The 25,978-nt window shown below is 42.0% G+C and overlaps 1 protein-coding gene and 1 long non-coding RNA gene across 4 annotated transcripts; one reads left to right on the forward strand and one right to left on the reverse strand.

The window, feature by feature from the left end:
- Positions 1-291: 291 nt before the first annotated feature.
- LOC135568499 (uncharacterized) lies at positions 292-8,828 on the reverse strand. 3 transcript variants are annotated; one of them, XR_010462655.1, is made up of 2 exons: positions 7,940-8,828; positions 292-3,886 (listed from the first exon to the last, which is right to left on the reverse strand). It is a non-coding gene; the product is annotated as an uncharacterized LOC135568499 (long non-coding RNA). The 3 variants fall into 3 exon arrangements; XR_010462654.1 differs by having other exon boundaries at positions 292-3,903; XR_010462656.1 differs by lacking the exon at positions 7,940-8,828 and adding an exon at positions 6,728-7,035 and having other exon boundaries at positions 292-3,903.
- A 90-nt stretch (positions 8,829-8,918) lies between these two features.
- Positions 8,919-25,013, forward strand: LOC135568498 (NACHT, LRR and PYD domains-containing protein 3-like). Its single transcript, XM_065015290.1, has 9 exons — positions 8,919-9,158; positions 9,407-9,491; positions 9,621-9,849; positions 10,567-12,364; positions 12,651-12,824; positions 15,299-15,472; positions 21,516-21,689; positions 22,073-22,119; positions 22,531-25,013. The coding sequence occupies exons 1-9, from the start codon at positions 9,091-9,093 to the stop codon at positions 23,049-23,051; spliced, it is 3,270 nt and encodes a 1,089-aa protein (XP_064871362.1). The 5' UTR covers positions 8,919-9,090; the 3' UTR covers positions 23,052-25,013.
- Positions 25,014-25,978: the final 965 nt, after the last annotated feature.

Consider the following 25,978-nt stretch of genomic DNA (forward strand, 5'->3'; position numbering starts at 1 on the left):
CGAACTTTTGAATATTATTTTCAGGGCGCCTCAATAGCAGGTATTGAACCCCGGGTAAATAATCACTAGTCAGAACCTCAACCTCAGTATACATTCATTAGAAAAATCATCTTAATATCTGATATTGTGAGTAAACAACCCCGAGAGTGCGTCTTCCAGCCCTCCAATAAATTACATCATTCAACCCTCCCGGTTAGTAAATTTACCTCAACATCCCCCGGAGAAGGCAGAGTGTTGATAATGGGATATGATAAAGGGTGAGTCGGTCAAGGATCGATGCAGACAAGGTGGTAGATTGTACGACAAGCGACAGGTTTATTTTAGAGTGGAGATATCTGGTACAGCGTATATATGGGCCCCTCTGTTAGCTCATCAGAGACTAGCAAAAAGGCACTAGTTAACAATGGGTACAAGCTTCATATACAGAACAGAAAGTAGGTTGATATCTAGGAGATCGGATCTTCGGATTGGATCAGGCTGGGGTGTAGTCATCCGGCATTGGCTCTGTTGTCTGTCCGTCATCGTAGAATCCTGCCATGCCTGTTCTTGGTCGTCACACCATGTTCAGCTGAAAAGGAGATCTGGTGTGTGCGCTATCTTCAGTCACTAAGTCTAGGCTTTCTGCCAATCTGTGGGTGTCTTATCTGGGTGTCCTCGGCAGCTATGTGTGTACTGTATGTGCGTCGTCCCTGTCTTCTGGGGTCAGTGTGTAAAGTGTGTGCGTCCCTATCTTCAGGGAGTTGTGGCCGAACTGCCGGCTAGCACCTGTGGCTAGGAGTATCCTGTTGTGACAGTGTTCTGGATGATTACAGTGAGTGTGTGTGTGAGAGATATCCTGTATGGGGCCCAACCTGTTTTACTATGTGTCTCAGCTATAGTAGTGTAATGTCACCTACATAGGAATTAGCAGTAATGTAATGTCACCTACATAGGAATTAGCAGTCCTCTACAAATCCCTCTCTTCACATCTCCCCAGAGACGTGACACAACCTAACTAGATTCTGATACAAAAGAAAACTTTTCCCAAAGGGGCTATGAAAAAGGCACAACATTAAAAAGAAATGGATGTATATGTATTACCACCAAGTTCTCCACTCAATCCCACTATGTACTAAGTTGGCTACCAGCCACCTAGGAACTTACAACCCTCATTTAACAATTGCGGAGAACAACAGCTCTAAGCTATAAGTAAAATGTTTGTCCACATAAGCCAACCTTTTCCAACCGGAAAAAGTTGTGATACCCTCTCTTCACATCTCCAAAGAGATGTGACACTCTCTAAAGGGTATTCTCCACCTCATCCTCAAACTCTGGCAGGTCATTAGCAAGCAGAGGATACATCTGGGAAGGGGAAGAAGGGTCAATAGCTCTGGAGATAACTCTAGCAGTAAGGGACCGGATACATGGAATGCAACCGCAGCCGCACAACACTAAAATGGCTGCAAAAACTAAAAGATGGGTCTCATGCTCCATACCGTTATCTTGCACCTGGCTCCTGTTATCTAACAAAAGACCGCTTGTTCTCGCAACCCCACGCTCTGAATGTGCCCTAATAACAAGTGATATATGCCTATTGTTATATGCGTTTCCCCCTTTTGACACCCACAAGGGTGTCACTTATCAAAAACAGGATAAAACTTTATTGTTATTGACATGTAAGATGTAGGATAAAACTTTGGTCATGGAAAACAGAGGAAAGAATTATTAGAAACCATCTCGTCCTCTCAGCTACTCCTATCCTGTACCAGGTGGGCTCCTTGCCACCCAGGGACTCTAAACCTTTACAACAGGGAGAACAAACATACTGGAAAGAAAACCTATCATAAAAATGTATAACAAGGAACTGTGGTGGTGTAAAATTATTCTACTACCTCACCCACAGCATACCATGGGTCATCCTCAGTCAGTCCCATCCTCTCCTGAAAGCATGCTTCCGTATCGGCATCTCCAACTGGAGCATCAAGCAAAGGCAACATGCCTGAAGCCTTCACCATATCTGTAACATATTTCTTAGAACACGGTATGATGCAAGCAGCACATCACATCAATAACAAATAATACAAGAATTAGGGTCAGAAATCCAGTAACCATCATATCAGTGTACTTACCAAACCAGGCCAAGAGAACAGACTCCTCCACCCCCCCTGTGGACCTCATCTTATCAGATAGTGCATCAAGCCCGCCCTAGATATCATCTGGACTGGTATTATTAGGAATATACGTGCAACATTGTTTACCGAACATCTTGCAAACGTCCCCCTGACTGGCAAGAAGCATATCCAAGGCAAGTCTATTCTGTCTGGAAACCCCAAATGTGGCCTCAAGCTGTTCAGACATACCAGTGAGTGCATCACAGGAGTAATTCAGAAAACGCTGTTGATTATAGTAGATATAATTAATCCATGCAGTCTGTCTAGCATCCACCATGGCTGGACCCATAGTAGGTAGTAAGTACCAGAGTCCATCATTCCTACCCAAGGCCTGAAACTCATGAGGAACCCCCACTGGCACACCCAACAGGTTAGTGTTTATGTCAACTACATTCTCTGTCCATGGAGCACTACATCTATGTCTCCCATGGGATGGAATGTTTTCAGGTCCCTTGGATACAGAACCCAACAGCTGTTCAGCAGTAACATCAACAATGGTCAGTGGAATTATCAAACTGGTCAGAGCACACGTACCTTGCCATTCTCCTCTAAGAATGGGTCTCAGCACTCTTGGCTCCACTCATCCACCTCACATCAGCCTGTAACTGGCCAAGTGGAATTAATGGTTATGTTACTACTGCAATCAGCTTCAGGCAATCCCCATAATCAATGCCATTACCTGTACCCGTGATGCACTCTTAATTGCCCCCATATGCCTCAACACCCCAAGAGGCCCGATGAGGAGGTACTGCAGGAAACACAAGGCTCAAAGAGGAACAGAGGGTTGAATTGGGCTTAACCTGGTAAACACTTCTCAGAACACACAACCACCCCTCTCCTTCTCCTACAGCAAATGGGTGTGTAGCCAGAACAGGTCTAGCATGACTACAAATAATGCAGTCCTTTCCTCTCAGGGTTTTAGCTGTGTACCTCATATAAGACAGCCACAAATTGTCCCTACTATCAAAACCAGTCTCAGTTCCTAATTGATCAATAGCCGAATAGTCTCTAACATTAATTACCTGAATGGTATTTTTAACACAGTGGTGGTAGAGGAGTGTGTCCGGTTACCTCTGGTCTTGGCAGTACCTTAATAGAAAACACACCCATCATGTCTGTCCTCGTCCTTTGTAGTCCGAGGGTGTGAGTGCCTGCATCAGAGAGCTTAATAGTTTTGATGGTTAGTAGGATTTCATCACCTTTACAAAGTTCAACATTGCTCCCAGGTTTCCCCATATCATGGAAAACCTATCCACCCTTGTGGGATCCCCCATGCTATAAGGATACTCTCTTCTCCAATCCTAGAACTGACCGAAGTCGGTTATCATGTAATCTCTACTCTAACTTCTTGTCTATATTTACATTTACATTTAAGTCATTTAGCAGACGCTCTTATCCAGAGCGACTTACAAATACCCAGATCTAGGGATCTCTTATGCTTATTTTGGAACAAAATACACATCACTTAGCCAGAGCCAGACACATCCTCACTTCTATGAACAAAAACAGGGGTGATAGGACAGGTAGGGTTACTTCATTCGAGAGTTGGCCCCCGGAATTATGTTAATTCCAGTTCTTCTCTCGAACACTGTTTTAATGTCCGACAGTGAAAAAGTGTCTTACCCTTCCGCCGTGCGATATGAATCTGGGTAGCTCTTTCAGCTAGCTGTCACCAGGGGTCATCTATGGTCCCCAAGCCTCTGGGACTGGATTGAGTGACTTCACCTGTAGTTCACCTGTAATGCATAAAATCCTGGACATACAGGCTTGGTTAACAAACAATTTCTCACATGTTTTATCTGATTATATCTTTAACTTCTATGCCCAATTGTTAGCTTACATATATTTTTTTAAATTATTAGTTTCTTATCCAATCGGCCCCATCCTATCCTAGACCACATTTACCCATCCCCCTTTTGATACCTGGCTCTGCCCAGGTAACAACCTTACCTACTCTAAATCATGACTTAGGTAAGATTAGTATATTATCCTTATGTCTGACATCATCATGAAGGAGCGCCCCATCATTTTCCACATGTCCAACTCTCTCCCTGTCTCCACTCAGCAACTGTTATCTTTGCCTGTCCTGCCCCCTTTCCAAAACCTCTCTCTGCTCTCTCCAACTTTCAAGGTCTCTGCAGTGCGGGCGGAGGGCCCCTCCGTCTGCCTTTTCCCCTATCTGTAAAATACCATGTCTCTGGGAACGTGGAAATCCCCTTAACCCAAACGTTTACTACAAAAACAAAACCTAATAATTATGATAATCCCCTCAAACTCAAATAATTTGTCTCGGTGTTTCATGTTTTATTCGTGTTTCTCCAAATTGTCTCCCCAAAAATACTTCTTAGATACCCAGCCATTAGTCACACAAACAACTGTGATAAACGTGCACTGTCCCTTTAACATAAAAACCTCAGCCTGCAATCCCCTCTGCGGGCCTTTCATTGTTCCCCATAATGAAAACAGATTCTAATGTTAGTCTACCTTAACCTCCTGTTTAATTTCAGTGGTTTTATCTGAACAATCAAACCAAAATCAATAACCGGGAAGAACTTGTATAAACTAATTAAAAGAACAAAATAAATCTACCTTATTTCTCAACACTTGGTTAGAACACCACTCCCGTCTTACATCGACCACGCCCGTCGCCCCTTACCTAGTGTATATCTTATCTATTACTCAGTGGCTCAGTGTGTTTATCGTAAGTATGTTCAGATGTTGATTATGTAATTCTACAATATTAGTATAGTTCAAACCTCATAATATAACTCTACACACAGAATTTTACGTTAATAGAGTTGAACACCTTTTCCAACAGTCATGCACACCCCCCAATATTCTATGATATAACTCTCATCAGCAAGCCTGCGACTTTTTCAACATTCTCACCGGTACCAGCTCCACAAATCTTCATTTACGCCCGTAAACTTCAATTTACACCAGACACATACAAATCTTCATTCTCCCCAGCAAGCAGACCAGTAGGAGATGCAATAGCCCCACCTTCTGTCCATTCTCTGTACAGCTTCTCACCCCGTCTCCTCCACTCCTTGCCCTCTCTGCCTTTATTTAATCCTAGAGTGGACTTCAGCGCTCTCAACACCTTTTCCATTTCCAACGACATTCCATGTACACTACAATACTGCCAACAACCCATGCCTTTACTGAAACCCAAGTGATACCATTTCCCTACGGCTAAATCGGCCCCCAATTAGTTGGTGATCACTCGTTACCCACCACTCATACATGTAGTCCCAGACTATCCATTCAAGCTTTGGTGGCCACCCGTTACCCATCATTCATACATGTAGTAAGTGTTCTCTGTTACCACCTACCAGCCAGGCATACTAGTACATCCCATACACAATGCACCATTAAGTATGGTTGATCAATAATAAAATTGCAGTTGCCAATGGAGATATTACTTTCTCAACTATTTTCCAATCTCACACATCATTGTAGTTTAAATTTAGTAACTTACATCAAACAGGTATCTCACAAAACTAAATTTGGATAACTCCAATGTGCAGAACTTTAGTTTTTCACAACAGGTGTCTGCTTACCCTTTTTAGTTGACCGGTCAGGATTTGTGAGACACACCGTCCGACGACAGTACTGGCCAATCGGCTGGCACACCAATGTCCAGCGATGTCCTTTTACCAGACCACGTCGGGGTCACCATTTGTCATGTATTGTATATTTTAGTAAATATATATGTATATTTTGACCAATTGAAATATATATTCAGACTATCTGAGTATACTTAGCCCGTCACTGGTAAATACCCGTGATGAATTCCTGGAGCCACGTACTCTGCCTTATCTCAGAGCTGCTCCCTCGTATATTCAGTTTGAGAAAAAACGCATGGGTTGGTATAGAGATCAATTCGACTATTTAGTCTCGATATTGAATATTGTGCTCAGATCTTATTTCAATTATACATCAGTCATTTTGTTCCTGATTATCCATTTAACACAGAAGTCATAGGTACATACAACATAGAAGTTTCGGATTTATCAAATAACCCTTATTGAATTCTCTCTCTCTATCTAACCACCAACAATCTTAATGGAAACAATTACAAGCACATTGCATTTTAATATAAACAGTTACAAATAGACCAAACAAGACAAAACAACACGTTATATCTCTGACCCCTGAAAGCCGATCCTTATCAGCGAATCTCTTATCAGACTGGCCTAGACCGGGCCGCAGGACAAAATTACAATTTGTCCCCCTCGGCGCCAGGTTTAACCTCTTACCTCTACCTGGGACGCTTGCGTCCCAACTAGAGCTCTGGAAATGCAAATGTGCTACGCTAAATGCTAATAGTATTAGTTAAAACTCAAAAGTTCATTAAAATACACATGCAGGGTATCAAATTAAAGCTACACTCGTTGTGAATCCAGGCAACAAGTCAGATTTTTAAAATGCTTTTCGGCGACAGCATGAGAAGCTATTATCTGATAGCATGCACCAATACACTACAACAGAAAAGCACAGCAGGGGACGTAAACAAAATAATTAGTATTTCGGCGTTACACAAACCGCACAATAAAATAGAAAACAGTCATTACCTTTCACCATCTTCTTTGTTGGCACTCCTAGATGTCCCATAAACACTATTGGGTCTTTATTTCGATTAAATCGGGCCATATAAAGCCAAGATATCGTTATATGTAGACTGTGTGATAAACGAAAAAAACATCGTTTCAAAACGTAACGTCATTTTTTAAAATTCAAAAAGTAGACGATAAACTTTCACAAAACACTTCGAAATACGTTTGTAATGCTACTTTAGTTATTAGTAAACGTTAATAAGCGATAAAAATCAACCGTAGGCGATGTACATATCATTAGCTGTCCTCTTGGAAAAAATTTCAGGAGAGAGCTCTTCCGGAATGATCTGGGCGGAGACCGGAGGTACGTCGTGCCCCTCTTTCGGTTCAACCAAGAATCAAAGAGGATTAAATTCACAAGATACTCGACTGCATGGGGATGCTGTGGGAGTTGAATGCTCGGTCTTATCTAATTCGGCTCACTGTTAACAATTGCTGGAAGTGGCGCAAGGATATTTATTTCCATTTTCTGTGATCAGGTTTTCCTGCGCTTTCCGATGTAACGCACGTTATGTAATAGCCACAGTCGTGATGTAACCAGTTTTAAAAACGTCCGAGGGTTTCCTATACACACATTCTAACCATATGAACGTACTATATTCCTGGCATGAGTAGCAGGGCGCTGAAATGTTGCGCGATTTTTAACAAAATGTTCAAAAAAGTAGAGGGTAGGAGCAAGAAGTTAATGAATAGTAGTTAACTATCCCCTACTGATCTCTATTCCTGATCCATATCGAGCTGACCCCTATCAGAGTTTATTACACGATGTCCGACCCCTATCAGAGAATCTCTTATCAGACTGGCCTAGACCGGGCCACAGGACAAAATTACAATTTGTCCCCCTCGGCGCCAGGTTTAATGAATAGTAGTTAACTATCCCCTTACTGATCTCTATTCCTGACCCCTATCGGAACTATCCTAGGCCTTTAAGTGATCTCTCATCATTGAAAGCCATCAGACTATGCTGACCCCCTACTGATATCTCATCAATGATTTAGATCACCCGGTCGTCACCGGTTTGTCACCACATATATTCACTTTACTGTACTTTCAACTTGTCAGCAAATTATAAATTTACACAAGAATTCATACTCACTCGGTAATACTGATCAAAATTTAGACAAGACTATACGAAAATATGCAAAGTTTGATTTAACAGGTTTTGCTTACCTTGTTTGTGGTGCGCCTTGTGATCAGTTTACCGAGTTGAGCAGAATTGTTGTCCTCCCCCGAATTCCTTCACCTCTGTCCTCCGTGAATCGTCCTTTCACCCTCTCGCCCTCTCACACCCAAATCAACTCACTTTGATGGATCGTTATTAAACCATCCTCCTGCTACCATTTCTGTTGATAATGGGATATGATAAAGGGTGAGTCGGTCAAGGATCGATGCAGACAAGGTGGTAGATTGTACGACAAGCGACAGGTTTATTTCAGAGTGGAGATATCTGGTACAGTGTATATACGGGCCCCTCTGTTAGCTCATCAGAGACTAGCAAAAAGGCACTAGTTAACAATGGGTACAAGCTTCATATACAGAACAGAAAGTAGGTTGATATCTAGGAGATCGGATCTTCGGATTGGATCAGGCTGGGGTGTAGTCATCCGGCATTGGCTCTGTTGTCTGTCCGTCATCGTAGAATCCTGCCATGCCTGTTCTTGGTCGTCACACCATGTTCAGCTGAAAAGGAGATCTGGTGTGTGCGCTATCTTCAGTCACTAAGTCTAGGCTTTCTGCCAATCTGTGGGTGTCTTATCTGGGTGTCCTCGGCAGCTATGTGTGTACTGTATGTGCGTCGTCCCTGTCTTCTGGGGTCAGTGTGTAAAGTGTGTGCGTCCCTATCTTCAGGGGAGTTGTGGCCGAACTGCCGGCTAGCACCTGTGGCTAGGAGTATCCTGTTGTGACAGTGTTCTGGATGATTACAGTGAGTGTGTGTGTGAGAGATATCCTGTATGGGGCCCAACCTGTTTTACTATGTGTCTCAGCTATAGTAGTGTAATGTCACCTACATAGGAATTAGCAGTAATGTAATGTCACCTACATAGGAATTAGCAGTCCTCTACAAGAGTAACGACACCAGCCTTTTAGCGGGGCTGACAGACTGACTACAACGCTCGCGTCGATAAATTCATTTTGTTATTAAATATGACACACTGCTCGCGCCATTAACTAACGTCTGGAAGTCAGTTCTATTTGTGAAACTCTTCTTATGTTTCCCCATCTGAGCTCAGAGTAGATGAGAGATGTAATGTTTGTCTCTGTTGTGTTGAAGCCCAATCAAGCAGGAGAGACCAGCCTCCCCTGTACCCAGCTGTGTGTCCATGAAGAGTGACTGGTCTATGGGTCGTCCTATAATGTTTAGAGAGGGAGACTTTTCTACTGAACAAAGGTAAGAAGAACTCATGGGTCCTGGTCAGTGAGTTAAACAACACTGTCTCTAGTCATTTCTCCTCTCACATTTTCCCATTTATTGTTGTTGTTTTCATAATCCATAGGCTAATCATTTTGTCCATTTGCATAGTCCTAAAACAATGTGTGTGTGTGTGTGTGTGTGTGTGTGTGTGTGTGTGTGTGTGTGTGTGTGTGTGTGTGTGTACTCCCTGGATGAGGAGATGTAACCTCATGTTTTGTCCACAGAAACCAACAGGAGAGATCAGAGTCAGAGATTCTCAGTGGTCAGTCTTCCCAGAGTCATCAAACAGACCTGGCCTCCATATTCAGTGTATGTGGTCCTGTTATGTACATTTGTTTTTGTTTACCTCAAGTAAAGTTGATCTGTCAATCATTCATTCATGTGTTAATGAGAAAGCATTTATTCTCTTGCTTAACTTATTTACTTTATTTATTTCAGTTGCTTGAAGAGAAAATTATGACATTTGTGAAGAACGAGCTGAAGATGTTCAAGAGGATCCTTAGTCCAGAACTCCCAGAAGGCTTTGAGAGTCAGAAGCAGGATAAGGAAGTGGTGGATGCTGAAGATGAGAAGCAGGAGAGCAGTGCCAGAGAGGGGGCTCTGAAGATCACACTGCACATCCTGAGGAAAATGAACCAGAAGGAGCTTGCTGACACACTGGAGAAATGTAAGATCTGTCTGCCTCATGATGAATGCTGTTTTATAACATTTAAAAGATGTAGCTAAAGTACAGATAAAGTAGCTGTGTAACTCAATGATATTGTAGCAGCCTTAACACAACACCTAGTGACCTCATCAAGTAGCAGCAGGGACGTGTTTTGGTGATTCATTTAGAGAGAGAGAGAGAGAGAGAGAGAGAGACAGACAGACAACATTAATAATACCATCAATGAGGCCTCCCGGGTGGCGCAGTGGTTAAGGGCGCTGTACTGCAGCGCCAGCTGTGCCATCAGAGACTCTGGGTTCGCGCCCAGGCTCTGTCGTAACCGGCCGCGACCGGGAGGTCCATGGGGCGACGCACAATTGCGTCACACAGGTTAGGGAGGGCTTGGTCTGTAGGGAGATCCTTGTCTCATCGTGCACCAGCGACTCCTGTGGCGGGCCAGTGGTGCACGGTGTCTCTCTCTCTCTCTCTCTCTAAATGAATCACCAAAACGCTGCTACTTGATGAGGTGTTGTGTTAAGGCTGCTACAATATCATTGAGTTACACAGCTACTTTAGCTACAGCTTTTAAATGTTATGCATTATGAAAACATTTACATTTACACATTTATAAAGTCAGTTTAGAGAATACATTATTATAATTTACAACTTTATAACAGTCCTACAATACTGTAGACATTAAAACAGACATAATATTAATATCCTCTGTGTTATTTCTAGATTCAGATGATCTTGCTGTGATTTGCCAACGTGAACTCAAATCTAATCTAAAGAAGAAGTTTCAAAGTGTATTTGAGGGGATCGCTAAACAAGGAAACCCAACACTTCTCAATAAGATCTACACAGAGCTCTACATCACAGAGGGTGGAACAGGAGAGGTCAATAATGAACATGAGCTGAGACAGATTGAGACAACAACCAGGAAACAAGCAAGACCAGAGACTGCAATCAAATGTAATGACATCTTTAAACCCTTAACTGGACAAGACAAACCTATCAGAACTGTGCTGACAAAGGGAGTCGCTGGCATTGGAAAAACAGTCTCGGTGCAGAAGTTCATTCTGGACTGGGCTGAAGGAAAAGCAAATCAGGACGTCCAATTTGTATTTTCATTCCCTTTTCGGGAGCTGAATTTGATGAAAGGGGACAAACACACTTTGATTGAACTTCTCAATCACTTCTCAAAGGAAACCAAACAATCAGGAATCTCCAACTACGACAAGTACAAAGTTCTGTTCGTCTTTGATGGTCTGGATGAGTGCCGACTGCCCCTAGACTTCCAGAAGAACAAGATCTGTTGGGACGTCACTGAGTCAACCTCAGTGGATGTTCTGCTGACAAATCTCATCAAGGGAAATCTGCTTCCCTCTGCTCTCCTCTGGATAACTACCCGACCTGCAGCAGCCAATAAGATCCCTTCAGGGTGTGTTGACCAGGTGACAGAGGTACGAGGGTTCAATGACCCACAGAAGGAGGAGTACTTCAGGAAGAGATTCAGTGATGAGGACCTGGCCAGCAGAATCATCTCACACATAAAGACATCAAGGAGCCTCCACATCATGTGCCACATTCCAGTCTTCTGTTGGATTTCTGCAACAGTCCTTGAACACATGCTGAAACATAAGAGAGTAGAGATGCCCAAGACTCTGACTGAGATGTACACACACCTTGTGGTGTTTCATACCAAACAGAAGAATGAAAAGTATCTTGGGAAAGAAGAGACAGGTCCACACTGGAATAAAGAGAGCATTCTGTCACTGGGAAAACTGGCTTTTCAACAGCTTGTGAATGGCAATCTGATTTTCTATGAAGAAGACCTGAAAGAGGCTGGCATTGATGTCAATGAAGCCTCAGTGTACTCAGGACTGTGCACACAGCTCTTTAAAGAGGAATGTGTGCTGTACCAGGACAAGGTGTACTGCTTTGTTCATCTGAGCATTCAGGAGTTTCTGGCTGCTGTATATGTGTTCCTCTCATTCATCAACAACAATGAGAATCTAATGGATGACAAACAAACAAAGTCCAGGAACTTTTCTGTGAGGATCAAACAAAGGCGTAAAGTTACTTTCTACAACAGTGCTGTGGATAAAGCCTTACAAAGTGAGACGGGAAACCTGGACCTTTTCCTCCGCTTCCTTCTGGGCCTCTCACTGGAGTCCAATCAGAAGCACTTACGAGGTCTACTGACAAAGACAAGAAGCAGCTCACAGAGCCATGAAGAAACAGTCAAGTACATCAAGGAGAAGATCAGGGAGAATCCCTCTCCAGAGAGGAGCATCAATCTGTTCCACTGTCTGAATGAACTGAATGACCATTCTCTAGTGGAGGAGATCCAAAGATACCTGAGATCAGGAAGTCTCTCAAAACCCAACCTGTCACCTGCACAGTGGTCAGCTCTGGTCTTTGTGTTGCTGACTTCAGAAAAGGAGCTGGATGTGTTTGACCTGAAGAAATACTCCAGATCAGAGGAAGGTCTTCTGAGGCTGCTGCCAGTGGTCAAAGCCTCCAGAGCTGCTCTGTGTGTAAATAAAATGACATATAAGAACTAATCATCAGGAAGAAATATTCAGTTTAGAGAAAAATATGTATTATAATATGTATATAATATTACATTGAAAAACATATTGAATCAATGCTTTTATGTTCACATTAGTATAACAATATGACCATACAATTCTAGGAGACGGAAGATGAATCTATATGTTGTTTGAGAGAATAAACCAAATGCATCTCCCATTGTCCTTCTACACTACTGGTGTTAAATTAACAGTGTGTTTGTGAAGTCATGATGATCTCTTTGTCAGGCTGTCAGGCTGTGGAGTCACAGAGGAAGGCTGTGCTTCTCTGGTCTCAGCTCTGAAGTCAAACCCCTCACACCTGAGAGAGCTGGATCTGAGTAACAATGACCTGAAGGATTCAGGAGTGAAGCTGCTCTCTGCTGGACTGGTGAATCCCCACTGTAAACTGGAGACTCTGAGGTCAGTATTCCTGTAGTTGGTCAACAAGTGATAACTGTTCACCAGATCCACATGTGTTTACCAGACACACATAGTCCACACCATATGTGTTTGGACAGTGAAGCTTACAGTTTTAAATGTGGTGCTTTGCTCCAGCATTATGGATTTGAGATATAATGTATCATATTAGGAGACAGTACAGAATGTCACCTTTTATTAAAAATGTTTTACATTTACATAAATGTACATAAATACACATATTGATGTTTGTTACAGTAGCTTGTAAAAGTTTTCACCCCCCATTTTTCCTATTTTGTTTTCCATTTTGTTGCCTAAAAACCTGTAATTAAAATAGATGTTTTGGGGGTTTGTATCAGTTGATTTACACAACATGCCTACCACTTTGAAGATGCAAAATATGTTTTATTGTACAACCAATAGATAAAAAAGAAAACACTTGAGCATAACTATTCACCCCCCCAAGTCAATACTTTGTAGATCCACCTTTTGCAGCAATTACAGTTGCAAGTCTCTTGGGGTATGTCTCTATAAGCTTGGCACATTTAGCCACTGGGATGTTTGACCATTTTTCAAGGCAAAACTGCTCCAGCTCCTTCAAGTTGGATGGGCTCCGCTGGTGTACCGCAATCTGTAAGTCATTCCACAGATTCTCAATTGGATTGAGGTCTGTGCTTTGACTTGACCATTACAAGACATTTACATTTTTCCCACTAGAGTGTTTCTTTAGCAGTGTCAAATCTCTAGAAGACTGAAACAGGTTTCCCTCAAGAATTTCCCTGTATTTAGCGTCATCCATCATTCCTTCAATTAGAACCAGTTTCCCTGCCGAAGAAAAACATCTCCACAGCATGATGCTGCCACCACCATGCTTCACTGTGGGGATGGTGTTCTCGGGATGATGAGAGGTGTTGGGTTTGCGCCAGACATAGCGTTTTCCTTGATGGCCTTAAAGCTCAATTTTAGTGTCATCTGACCAGAGTACCTTCTTCCATAAGTTTGGGGAGTCTCCCACATGCCTTTTGGCGAATGCCAAATGTGTTTGCTCATTTTTTTCTTTAAAGCAATGTATTTTTTTCTGGTCACTCTTCCGTAAAGCCTCTGTGGAGTGTACGGCTTAAAGTGGTCCTATGGACAGATACTCCAATCTCCGCTGTGTAGCTTTGTTATTGGTAATGGTGAGAGGTTAGCATGTTTTGTTGTAGCCTCTGTTATTGGTAATGGTGAGAGGTTAGCATGTTTTGTTGTAGTCTCTGTTATTGGTAATGGTGAGAGGTTAGCATGTCTTGTTGTAGTCTCTGTTATTGGTAATGGTGAGATGTTAGCATGTTTTGTTGTAGCCTCTGTTATTGGTAATGGTGAGAGGTTAGCATGTTTTGTTGTAGTCTCTGTTATTGGTAATGGTGAGAGGTTAGCATGTCTTGTTGTAGTCTCTGTTATTGGTAATGGTGAGATGTTAGCATGTTTTGTTGTAGTCTCTGTTATTGGTAATGGTGAGAGGTTAGCAAATACTAAACTTTTGACTACTTTAATACACTATAAGTGAGTGAATTGGTCAGAATATTTATGACTTCTTCAAATGGGGAGACTAGATACATAAAGTGCTTTCATTTTTCTAAATGGTGAAACAGATATGTATTAAAATATCCTCAAATAAAAGGTGACATTATATACTGTCACCTCATATGAAACATTTGATCTGAAATCCAAAATGTTGGAGAATAGAGACACATTTAAAATGTTAGCTTCACTGTCAAAATAGATATGATGTGGACTGTATACTCAATACAATCTAAATCTGATTCCTCACTGTCAAAATAGATATGGTGTGGACTGTATACTCAATACAATCTAAATCTGATACCTCACTGTCTAAATAGATATGGTGTGGACTGTATACTCAATACAATCTAAATCTGATACCTCACTGTCTAAATAGATATGGTGTGGACTGTATACTCAATACAATCTAAATCTGATACCTCACTGTCTAAATAGATATGGTGTGGACTGTATACTCAATACAATCTAAATCTGATACCTCACTGTCTAAATAGATATGGTGTGGACTGTATACTCAATACAATCTAAATCTGATACCTCACTGTCTAAATAGATATGGTGTGGACTGTATACTCAATACAATCTAAATCTGATTCCTCACTGTCTAAATAGATATGGTGTGGACTGTATACTCAATACAATCTAAATCTGATTCCTCACTGTCTGTCTTTTGACTGATACTGATTTTTAAACTGGTCTGGTCAGTCTACTATAATATTTGTTAATATGCATATTTCTATCTACAAGCAATACTTGGATAATGTGTCATTTATAATAATGATACATTCATAAATGAATAGATATGGCAGGTTTCAGGACACTGATATATCTGAACATTAAAAAAAGATATACTGTCCCTATTTTCACCACCAAAGAATATCAGTGTGATTTTAATATGATTTTACTCTTTACAGGCTGTCAGGCTGTCTAGTCACAGAGAAAGGCTGTGCTTCTCTGGTCTCAGCTCTGCAGTCAAACCCCTCACACCTGAGAGAGCTGGATCTGAGTAACAATGACCTGAAGGATTCAGGAGTGGAGCTACTCTCTGATGGACTGGAGAATCCCCACTGTAAACTGGAGACTCTGAGGTCAGTATTCCTGTAGTTGGTCAACAAGTGATAACTGTTCACCAGATCCACATGTGTTTACCAGACACACATAGTCCACACCATATGTGTTTGGACAGTGAAGCTTACAGTTTTAAATGTGGTGCTTTGCTCCAGCATTTTGGATTTGAGATAGAATGTTTCATATTAGGTGACAGTACAAAATGTCACATTTTATTTGAGGGAATTCATATATATTTTACCGTTTAGATATCAATAGTGAAGAATGATGAATAACAAAGTTATAGAGGCACAAATATCAGTATAAATGCTCATCTACTCTGTTATTGGTAATGGTGAGAGGTTAACATGTTTTGTTGTAGCCTCTGTTATTGGTAATGGTGAGAGGATAGCATGTTTTGTTGTATCCTCTGTTATTGGTAATGGTGAGAGGTTAGCATGTTTTGTTGTATACTCTGTTATTGGTAATGGTGAGAGGTTAGCATGTTTTGTTGTTGTCTCTGTTATTGGTAATGGTGAGAGGTTAGCATGTTTTGTTGTAGCCTCTGTTTTTGGTAATGTTGAGAGGTTAGCATGTTTTGTTGTAGCCACTGTTACTGGTAATGGTGAGAGGTTAGCATGTTTTGTTGTAGCTACTGTTACTGGTAATGGTGAAAGGTTAGCATGTTTTGTTGTAGCCTCTGTTATTGGTAATGTTGAGAGGTTAGCATGTTTTGTTGTAGCCACTGTTATTGGTAATGGTGAGAGGTTAGCATGTTTTGTTGTATCCTCTGTTATTGGTAATGGTGAGAGGTTAGCATGTTTTGTTGTTGCCTCTGTTACTGGTAAGGGTGAGAGGTTAGCATGTTTTGTTGTAGCCTCTGTTATTGGTAATGGTGAGAGGTGAGCATGTTTTGTTGTAGCCTATGTTATTGGTAATGGTGAGAGGTTAGCATGTTTTGTTGAAGCCTCTGTTATTGGTAATGGTGAGAGGTTAGCGTGTTTTGTTGTAGCCTCTGTTATTGGTAATGTTGAGAGGTTAGCATGTTTTGTTGTAGCCTCTGTTACTGGTAATGGTGAGAGGTTAGCATGTTTTGTTGTATCCTCTGTTATTGGTAATGGTGAGAGGTTAGCATGTTTTGTTGGAGCCTCTGTTATTGGTAATGGTGAGAGGTTAGCATGTTTTGTTGTAGCCTATGTTATTGGTAATGGTGAGAGGTGAGCATGTTTTGTTGTAGTCTGTTATTGGTAATGGTGAGAGGTTAGCATGTTTTGCTGTAGCCTCTGTTATTGGTAATGGTGAGAGGTTAGCATGTTTTGTTGTAGCCTCTTTTACTGGTAATGGTGAGAGGTTAGCATGTTTTGTTGTAGCCTCTGTTACTGGTAATGGTGAGAGGTTAGCATGTTTTGTTGTAGCCTCTGTTACTGGTAATGGTGAGAGGTTAGCATGTTTTGTTGTAGCCTCTGTTATTGGTAATGTTGAGAGGTTAGCATGTTTTGTTGTAGCCACTGTTACTGGTAATGGTGAGAGGTTAGCATATTTTGTTGTAGCCTCTGTTATTGGTAATGTTGAGAGGTTAGCATGTTTTGTTGTAGCCACTGTTATTGGTAATGGTGAGAGGTTAGCATGTTTTGTTGTTGCCTTTGTTACTGGTAAGGGTGAGAGGTTAGCATGTTTTGTTGTTGCCTCTTTTACTGGTAATGGTGAGAGGTTAGCATGTTTTGTTGTAGCCTCTGTTACTGGTAATGGTGAGAGGTTAGCATGTTTTGTTGTAGCCTCTGTTACTGGTAATGGTGAGAGGTTAGCATTTTTGTTGTAGCCTCTGTTACTGGTAATGGTGAGAGGTTAGCATGTTTTGTTGTTGCCTCTGTTACTGGTAATGGTGAGAGATTAGCATGTTTTGTTGTAGCCTCTGTTATTGGTAATGGTGAGAGGTTAGCATGTTTTGTTGTAGCCTCTGTTATTGGTAATGGTGAGAGGTTAGCATGTTTTGTTGTAGCCTATGTTATTGGTAATGGTGAGAGGTTTGCATGTTTTGTTGTAGCCTCTGTTATTGGTAATGGTGAGAGGTTAGCATCTTTTGTTGTAGCCTATGTTATTGGTAATGGTGAGAGGTTAGTATGTTTTGTTGTAGCCTCTGTTATTGGTAATGGTGAGAGGTTAGTATGTTTTGTTGTAGACTCTGTTACTGGTAATGGTGAGAGGTTAGCATGTTTTGTTGTAGCCTCTGTTACTGGTAATGGTGAGAGGTTAGCATGTTTTGTTGTAGCCTCTGTTACTGGTAATGGTGAGAGGTTAGCATGTTTTGTTGTAGCCTCTGTTATTGGTAATGTTGAGAGGTTAGCATATTTTGTTGTAGCCTCTGTTACTGGTAATGGTGAGAGGTTAGCATGTTTTGTTGTTGCCTCTTTTACTGGTAATGGTGAGAGGTTAGCATGTTTTGTTGTAGCCTCTGTTACTGGTAATGGTGAGAGGTTAGCATGTTTTGTTGTAGTCTCTGTTACTGGTAATGGTGAGAGGTTAGCATGTTTTGTTGTAGCCTCTGTTACTGGTAATGGTGAGAGGTTAGCATGTTTTGTTGTTGCCTCTGTTACTGGTAATGGTGAGAGGTTAGTATGTTTTGTTGTAGCCTCTGTTATTGGTAATGGTGAGAGGTTAGTATGTTTTGTTTTAGCCTATGTTATTGGTAATGGTGAGAGGTTAGCATGTTTTGTTGTAGCCTCTGTTATTGGTAATGGTGAGAGGTTAGTATGTTTTGTTTTAGCCTATGTTATTGGTAATGGTGAGAGGTTAGCATGTTTTGTTGTAGCCTATGTTATTGGTAATGGTGTAGGTTTGCATGTTTTGTTGTAGCCTCTGTTATTGGTAATGGTGAGAGGTTAGCATCTTTTGTTGTAGCCTATGTTATTGGTAATGGTGAGAGGTTAGTATGTTTTGTTGTAGCCTCTGTTATTGGTAATGGTGAGAGGTTAGTATGTTTTGTTTTAGCCTATGTTATTGGTAATGGTGAGAGGTTAGCATGTTTTGTTGTAGCCTCTGTTATTGGTAATGGTGAGAGGTTAGTATGTTTTGTTTTAGCCTATGTTATTGGTAATGGTGAGAGGTTAGCATGTTTTGTTGTAGCCTCCGTTATTGGTAATGGTGAGAGGTTAGTATGTTTTGTTGTAGACTCTGTTACTGGTAATGGTGAGAGGTTAGCATGTTTTGTTGTAGCCTCTGTTACTGGTAATGGTGAGAGGTTAGCATGTTTTGTTGTAGCCTCTGTTACTGGTAATGGTGAGAGGTTAGCATGTTTTGTTGTAGCCTCTGTTATTGGTAATGTTGAGAGGTTAGCATGTTTTGTTGTAGCCACTGTTACTGGTAATGGTGAGAGATTAGCATGTTTTGTTGTTGCCTCTGTTACTGGTAAGGGTGAGAGTTTAGCATGTTTTGTTGTTGCCTCTTTTACTGGTAATGGTGAGAGGTTAGCATGTTTTGTTGTAGCCTCTGTTACTGGTAATGGTGAGAGGTTAGCATGTTTTGTTGTAGCCTCTGTTACTGGTAATGGTGAGAGGTTAGCATGTTTTGTTGTAGCCTCTGTTATTGGTAATGTTGAGAGGTTAGCATGTTTTGTTGTAGCCACTGTTACTGGTAATGGTGAGAGGTTAGCATGTTTTGTTGTAGCCTCTGTTATTGGTAATGGTGAGAGGTTAGCATGTTTTGTTGTAGCCTATGTTATTGGTAATGGTGAGAGGTTAGCATGTTTTGTTGTAGCCTCTGTTATTGGTAATGGTGAGAGGTTAGCATGTTTTGTTGTAGCCTATGTTATTGGTAATGGTGAGAGGTTTGCATGTTTTGTTGTAGCCTCTGTTATTGGTAATGGTGAGAGGTTAGCATCTTTTGTTGTAGCCTATGTTATTGGTAATGGTGAGAGGTTTGCATGTTTTGTTGTAGCCTCTGTTATTGGTAATGGTGAGAGGTTAGCATGTTTTGTTGTAGCCTCTGTTATTGGTAATGGTGAGAGGTTAGTATGTTTTGTTGTAGCCTCTGTTATTGGTAATGGTGAGAGGTTAGTATGTTTTGTTTTAGTCTATGTTATTGGTAATGGTGACAGGTTAGCATGTTTTGTTGTAGCCTCTGTTATTGGTAATGGTGAGAGGTTAGTATGTTTTGTTTTAGCCTATGTTATTGGTAATGGTGAGAGGTTAGCATGTTTTGTTGTAGCCTCCGTTATTGGTAATGGTGAGAGGTTAGTATGTTTTGTTGTAGACTCTGTTACTGGTAATGGTGAGAGGTTAGCATGTTTTGTTGTAGTCTGTTACTGGTAATGGTGAGAGGTGAGCATGTTTTGTTGTAGTCTGTTATTGGTAATGGTGAGAGGTTAGCATGTTTTGCTGTAGCCTCTGTTATTGGTAATGGTGAGAGGTTAGCATGTTTTGTTGTAGCCTCTGTTATTGGTAATGGTGAGAGATGAGCATGTTTTGTTGTAGTCTGTTATTGGTAATGGTGAGAGGTTAGCATGTTTTGCTGTAGCCTCTGTTATTGGTAATGGTGAGAGGTTAGCATGTTTTGTTGTAGCCTCTGTTATTGGTAATGTTGAGAGGTTAGCATGTTTTGTTGTAGCCACTGTTATTGGTAATGGTGAGAGGTTAGTATGTTTTGTTGTAGCCTCTGTTATTGGTAATGGTGAGAGTTGAGCATGTTTTGTTGTAGTCTGTTATTGGTAATGGTGAGAGGTTAGCATGTTTTGCTGTAGCCTCTGTTATTGGTAATGGTGAGAGGTTAGCATGTTTTGTTGTAGCCTCTGTTATTGGTAATGTTGAGAGGTTAGCATGTTTTGTTGTAGCCCCTGTTATTGGTAATGGTGAGAGGTTAGCATGTTTTGTTGTAGCCTCTGTTATTAGTAATGGTGTGAGGTTAGCATGTTTTGTTGTAAAACTCTGTTATTGGTAATGGTGAGAGGTTAGCATGTTTTGTTGTAGTCTCTGTTATTGGTAATGGTGAGAGGTTTTCATGTTTTGTTGTAGCCTCTGTTATTGGTAATGGTGAGAGGTTAGCATGTTTTGTTGTATCCTCTGTTATTGGTAATGGTGAGAGGTTAGCATGTTTTGTTGTAGCCTCTGTTATTGGTAATGGTGAGAGGTTAGCATGTTTTGTTGTATCCTCTGTTATTGGTAATGGTGAGAGGTTAGCATGTTTTGTTGTAGCCTCTGTTATTGGTAATGGTGAGAGGTTAGCATGTTTTGTTGTAGCCTCTGTTATTGGTAATGGTGAGAGGTTAGCATGTTTTGTTGTAGCCTCTGTTATTGGTAATGGTGAGAGGTTAGCATGTTTTGTTGTAGCCTCTGTAACTTCTCACTCATTATTATTCATGATTCTTTCATGATTTTTCTTAACCATGACATCATCAGGATTAATTTATTATTGTTTAGAAACATGTTATCTACTCTCTTAGACAGAAAAGTTACTCCACTCATCATCCACCATTTTATTATTGGGCAAAACACAACCAAAACAAACTGCAAATGCAACCAACGAGTTTACGACAAAAAAAACTAAATGTTTGACTATTTTAATACACTATGAGTGAATTGTTCAGAATACTTAAGACTTCTTCTAATGGGGAGACTGGAAACATAAATTGTTTTCATTTTTAATAGTGAAACACATATGTCTTAAAATACCCTCAAATTAAAGGTGACATTATAAACTGTCACGTCATATGAAACATTTGACCTCAAATCCAAAATGTTGGAGAATAGAGCCACATTTGAAATGTTAGCTTCACTGTCTAAATAGATATGGTGTGGACTGTATACTCAATACAATCTAAATCTGATACCTCACTGTCTAAATAGATATGGTGTGGACTGTATACTCAATACAATCTAAATCTGATACCTCACTGTCTGTCTTCTGACTGATACTGCTTTTTAAACTGGTCTGGTCAGTCTACTATAATATTTGTACTGTACATTTTTCTATCTGCAGGCAATACTTTGATCATTTGTCATTTTTAATAATGATACTTTCATTTATAAATAGGCAGGTTTCAGGACACTGATATATCTGAACATTTTGTAAAAATATACTGCCACTTTGCAGGCTGTCAGGCTGTCTAGTCACAGAGGAAGGCTGTGCTTCTCTGGTCTCAGCTCTGAGGTCAAACCCCTCACACCTGAGAGAGCTGGATCTGAGCTACAATCACCCAGGAGACTCAGGAGTCAGACTGCTCTCTGCTGGACTGGAGGATCCACACTGCAGACTGGAGAAACTCAAGTATGTAGAGGGTTTATGTCAATGTTCATATCAGACATGTTTGACTTATCAGGCTAGATAAGACAAACATTCTGACCACCACTTGGACAAAGTTATATGCTGTGTGTGTGTGTGTGTGTGTGTGTGTGTGTGTGTGTGTGTGTGTGTGTGTGTGTGTGTGTCCAGTGGGTCCTGTGTGTGTGTGTGTGTGTGTGTGTGTGTGTGTGTGTGTGTGTGTGTGTGTGTGTGTGTGTGTGTGTGTGTGTGTGTGTGTGTGTGTGTGTGTGTGTGTGTGTGTGTGTGTGTGTGTGTGTGTGTGTGTGTGTGTGTGTGTGTGTGTGTGTGTGTGTGTGAGTTCAGGTGTATCACTCAATGACTGTCTGTTCTTCTGCTTACCGCTACAGTGTGGAACATGGTGGAGAGAACAGAATGAAACCTGGACTTAGAAAATGTGAGTGTTGACTGCTGTGAAGAATATGACTAAGAATAAGTCTTAATTCAAGTTAAGTCAAAGACCACCATCATTACTTACTTGGTCATATTAAATATCAGCTGTAGTTCTACAGAAGCAAAAATCAGGGACACCAAAGTTTACAAAGAGTTACTTTGACAATGTGTGTGTGTGTGTGTGTGCGTGCGTGCGTGCGTGCGTGCGTGCGTGCGTGCGTGTAATTAATGGGAATCAGTGTGTTTTATATTACCATACAGTATAACATATGATCATTCAACAAGTCTCAAGTTACCTTAACTTCTCCTTTTGATACCTAGAAACATCTACATTAAATGAATTAGTGAAAAGTGAGTTAACATTCTAATGTGAATGATGATGATTTCTAATATTGTGTCTGGTTTCATCCATCAGATGTCTGTGATCTCACACTGGACCTAAACACAGTAAACAGACTCCTCTCTCTATCTGAGGAGAACAGAAAGGTGACATGGAGGAGAGAGGAGCAGCCGTATCCTGATCACCCAGAGAGATTTGAGGACTGTAGACAGGTGCTGTGTAGAGAGGGTCTGACTGGGCGCTGTTACTGGGAGGTAGAGTGGAGTGGAGGGGCTGTTATAGGAGTGACATATAAAGGAATCAGCAGGAGAGGAAGAGGTGCTGGTCTTGGAAACAATGACAAGTCCTGGATTCTGTTCTGCTCAAACAACAGTTACTCTGCCTGGCACAATAATAATCTCACTACCATAGACGTCCCCCCCTCCAGCTCCCACAGAGTAGGAGTGTATCTGGACTGGCCAGCCGGCACTCTGTCCTTCTATAGAGCCTCCTCTGACACACTGACCCACCTGTTCACATTCACCTCCACATTCACTGAGCCCCTCTATCCAGGGATTTATGTTTGTGTTGACTCCTCAGTGTCCCTCTGTCAGTGATACACACACACACACAGGACACACACACACAGGACACGCACACACTGGACACACACACACTCTGGACACACACACAATGGTCACACACACACACTGGACACACACACACACACACTGGACACACACACACTGGACTCACACACACACTGGACACACACACACACACACTGGACACACACACACACTGGACACACACACACACTTGGACACACACACACACACTGGACACACACACACAGTGGACACATACACACACACACACTGGACGCACACACACACTCTGGACACACACACACACACTGGACACACACACACTGGACAAATACACACGCACACACACACTCTGGACGCACACACACACTCTGGACACACACACACACACTGGACACACACACTCTGGACACACACACACTCTGGACACACACACACACTCTGGACACACACACACACTCAGGACACACACACACACTCTCTACATACACACACACACTGGACACACACACACACACTGGACACACACATACTCTGGACACACACACACACACTGGACAAATACACACACACACACACACAGGACACACAAGCACAGGACACACACACACTCTGGACACACACACACACACTGGACACACACACACACACACTGGACACACACACACACTGGGGACACACACACACTGGGGACACACACACTCTGGACACACACACACTGGACAAACTCACACACTCACACACACTGGACAAATACACACACACACACACAAACACACACACAGGACACACACACACACACTGGACACACACATACTGGACAAACACACACTGGACAAATACACTCTGGACACACACACACACACACTGGACACACACACTCAGGACACACACATTCTACACACACAAACACACTCTGGACACACACACAGACTGGACACACACACTCTGGACACACACACACACACTGGACACACACACACACACATTCTGGACACACACACACTCTGGACACACACACACTCTGGACACACACACTGGACAAACACACACAAACACACACACAGGACACACACATACACACTGGACACACACACACTCTGGACACACACACACACACAGGACTCACACACACACAGGACACACACATACACAGGACACACACACACACTGGACACACACACACACTCTGGACACACACACACACTGGACACACACACACACTGGACACACACACACACTGGACACACACACACTATGGACACACACACACACTGGACACACACACACACTGGACACACACACATTCTGGACACACACACACTCGACACACTGGACACACACTGGACACACACACACACACACTCTGGACACACACACACACTCTGGACACACACACACACACACACTCTGGACACACACACACACACTCTGGACACACACACACACACTCTGGACACACACACACACTCTGGACACACACACACACTGGACACACACACACACACACAGGACACACACACACTCTGGACACACACACACACACTCTGGACACACACACACACACACTCTAGACACACACACACACACACTCTAGACACACACACACACACACACACTCTAGACACACACACACACACACACATTCTGGACACACACACACACACACACTCTGGACACACACACACACTGGACACACACACACACACACTCTGGACACACACACACACACACTCTAGACACACACGCACACACACACACATTCTGGACACACACACACACATGCGCGTCTTTCTATAGTTGTGAGGACCTCTTACAACAACACTGTTAAAATACCAATGTAATCATGTTTTTGTCTTTTATGTTGAAAAACAAATTGTATAATTATATCTGGACATACGCTCCATAGTTGTACAAGTATACAAGGATATATTGTACTTTTCATAATAAAACATACTTGAAACAAGAAAAGCTTGTTAATTGTGAAAACAGTTTGTTTATTGATTTTACGTTTCCTCTGTCAGGTTGATGTTAACCTGCGACTGGTTGAAACATGAAACAAATATGAAATGAAATACAAAACAATGAAATATGTGGAATAGAATTAAACAAATTGTACAACAGAGTGATGTAATGCAGGGTTACTATAGCAACAGAGTGTTGTAATGCAGGGTTACTATAGCAACAGAGTGTTGTGATGCAGGTTCACTATAGCAACAGAGTTCTCTCTCTTTCTGCTCTGTTCTCTGCTCTCTCTGCCCTCTTCTCTCTCACTCTGCTCTCTCTCTTCGCTCTGCTCTCTCAGCCTGCTCTCTGCTCTCTCTCTGCTCTGCTCTCTTTTATCTGCTCTCTCTCTCTCACACACTCTCTGCTCTCTCTCCCACACTCTGCTCTCTCTGTTCTCTGCTCTCTCTCTCTCCACACTCTCTGCTCTCTCTCCCCACACACTCTGCTCTCTCTGTTCTCTGCTCTCTCTCCCACACTCTGCTCTCTCTCCCACACTCTGCTCTCTCTCTGCTCTCTCTGCTCTCTCTCTCCCCACACTCTGCTCTCTCTCTCTCCCATTCTGCTCTCTCTCTCTCCCACACTCTGCTCTCTCTCTGCTCTCTCTGCTCTCTCTGCTCTCTCTCCCACATTCTGCTCTCTCTCTGCTCTCTCTCTCTCCCACATTCTGCTCTCTCTCTCCCACATTCTGCTCTCTCTCTGCTCTCTCTCCCACATTCTGATCTCTCTGCTCTCTCTCCACACTGTCTGCTCTCTGCTCTCTCTCTCTCCCACACTTTTTTCTCTCTCTATCTCTCACTTTCTCTTATCTTAACAGTGGTGCAGTTTGGACAATCACCACTTGATGTCAGTGTTAAACCAGAAGTGATGAAAACAACATCACTGCAGAGAGAGAGAGTCTAATATACTGATATACAGTAACATTCAGAAAG

This window comes from Oncorhynchus nerka, unplaced genomic scaffold, assembly GCF_034236695.1.
Source record: "Oncorhynchus nerka isolate Pitt River unplaced genomic scaffold, Oner_Uvic_2.0 unplaced_scaffold_1541, whole genome shotgun sequence".
NCBI lineage: Eukaryota > Metazoa > Chordata > Actinopteri > Salmoniformes > Salmonidae > Oncorhynchus > Oncorhynchus nerka.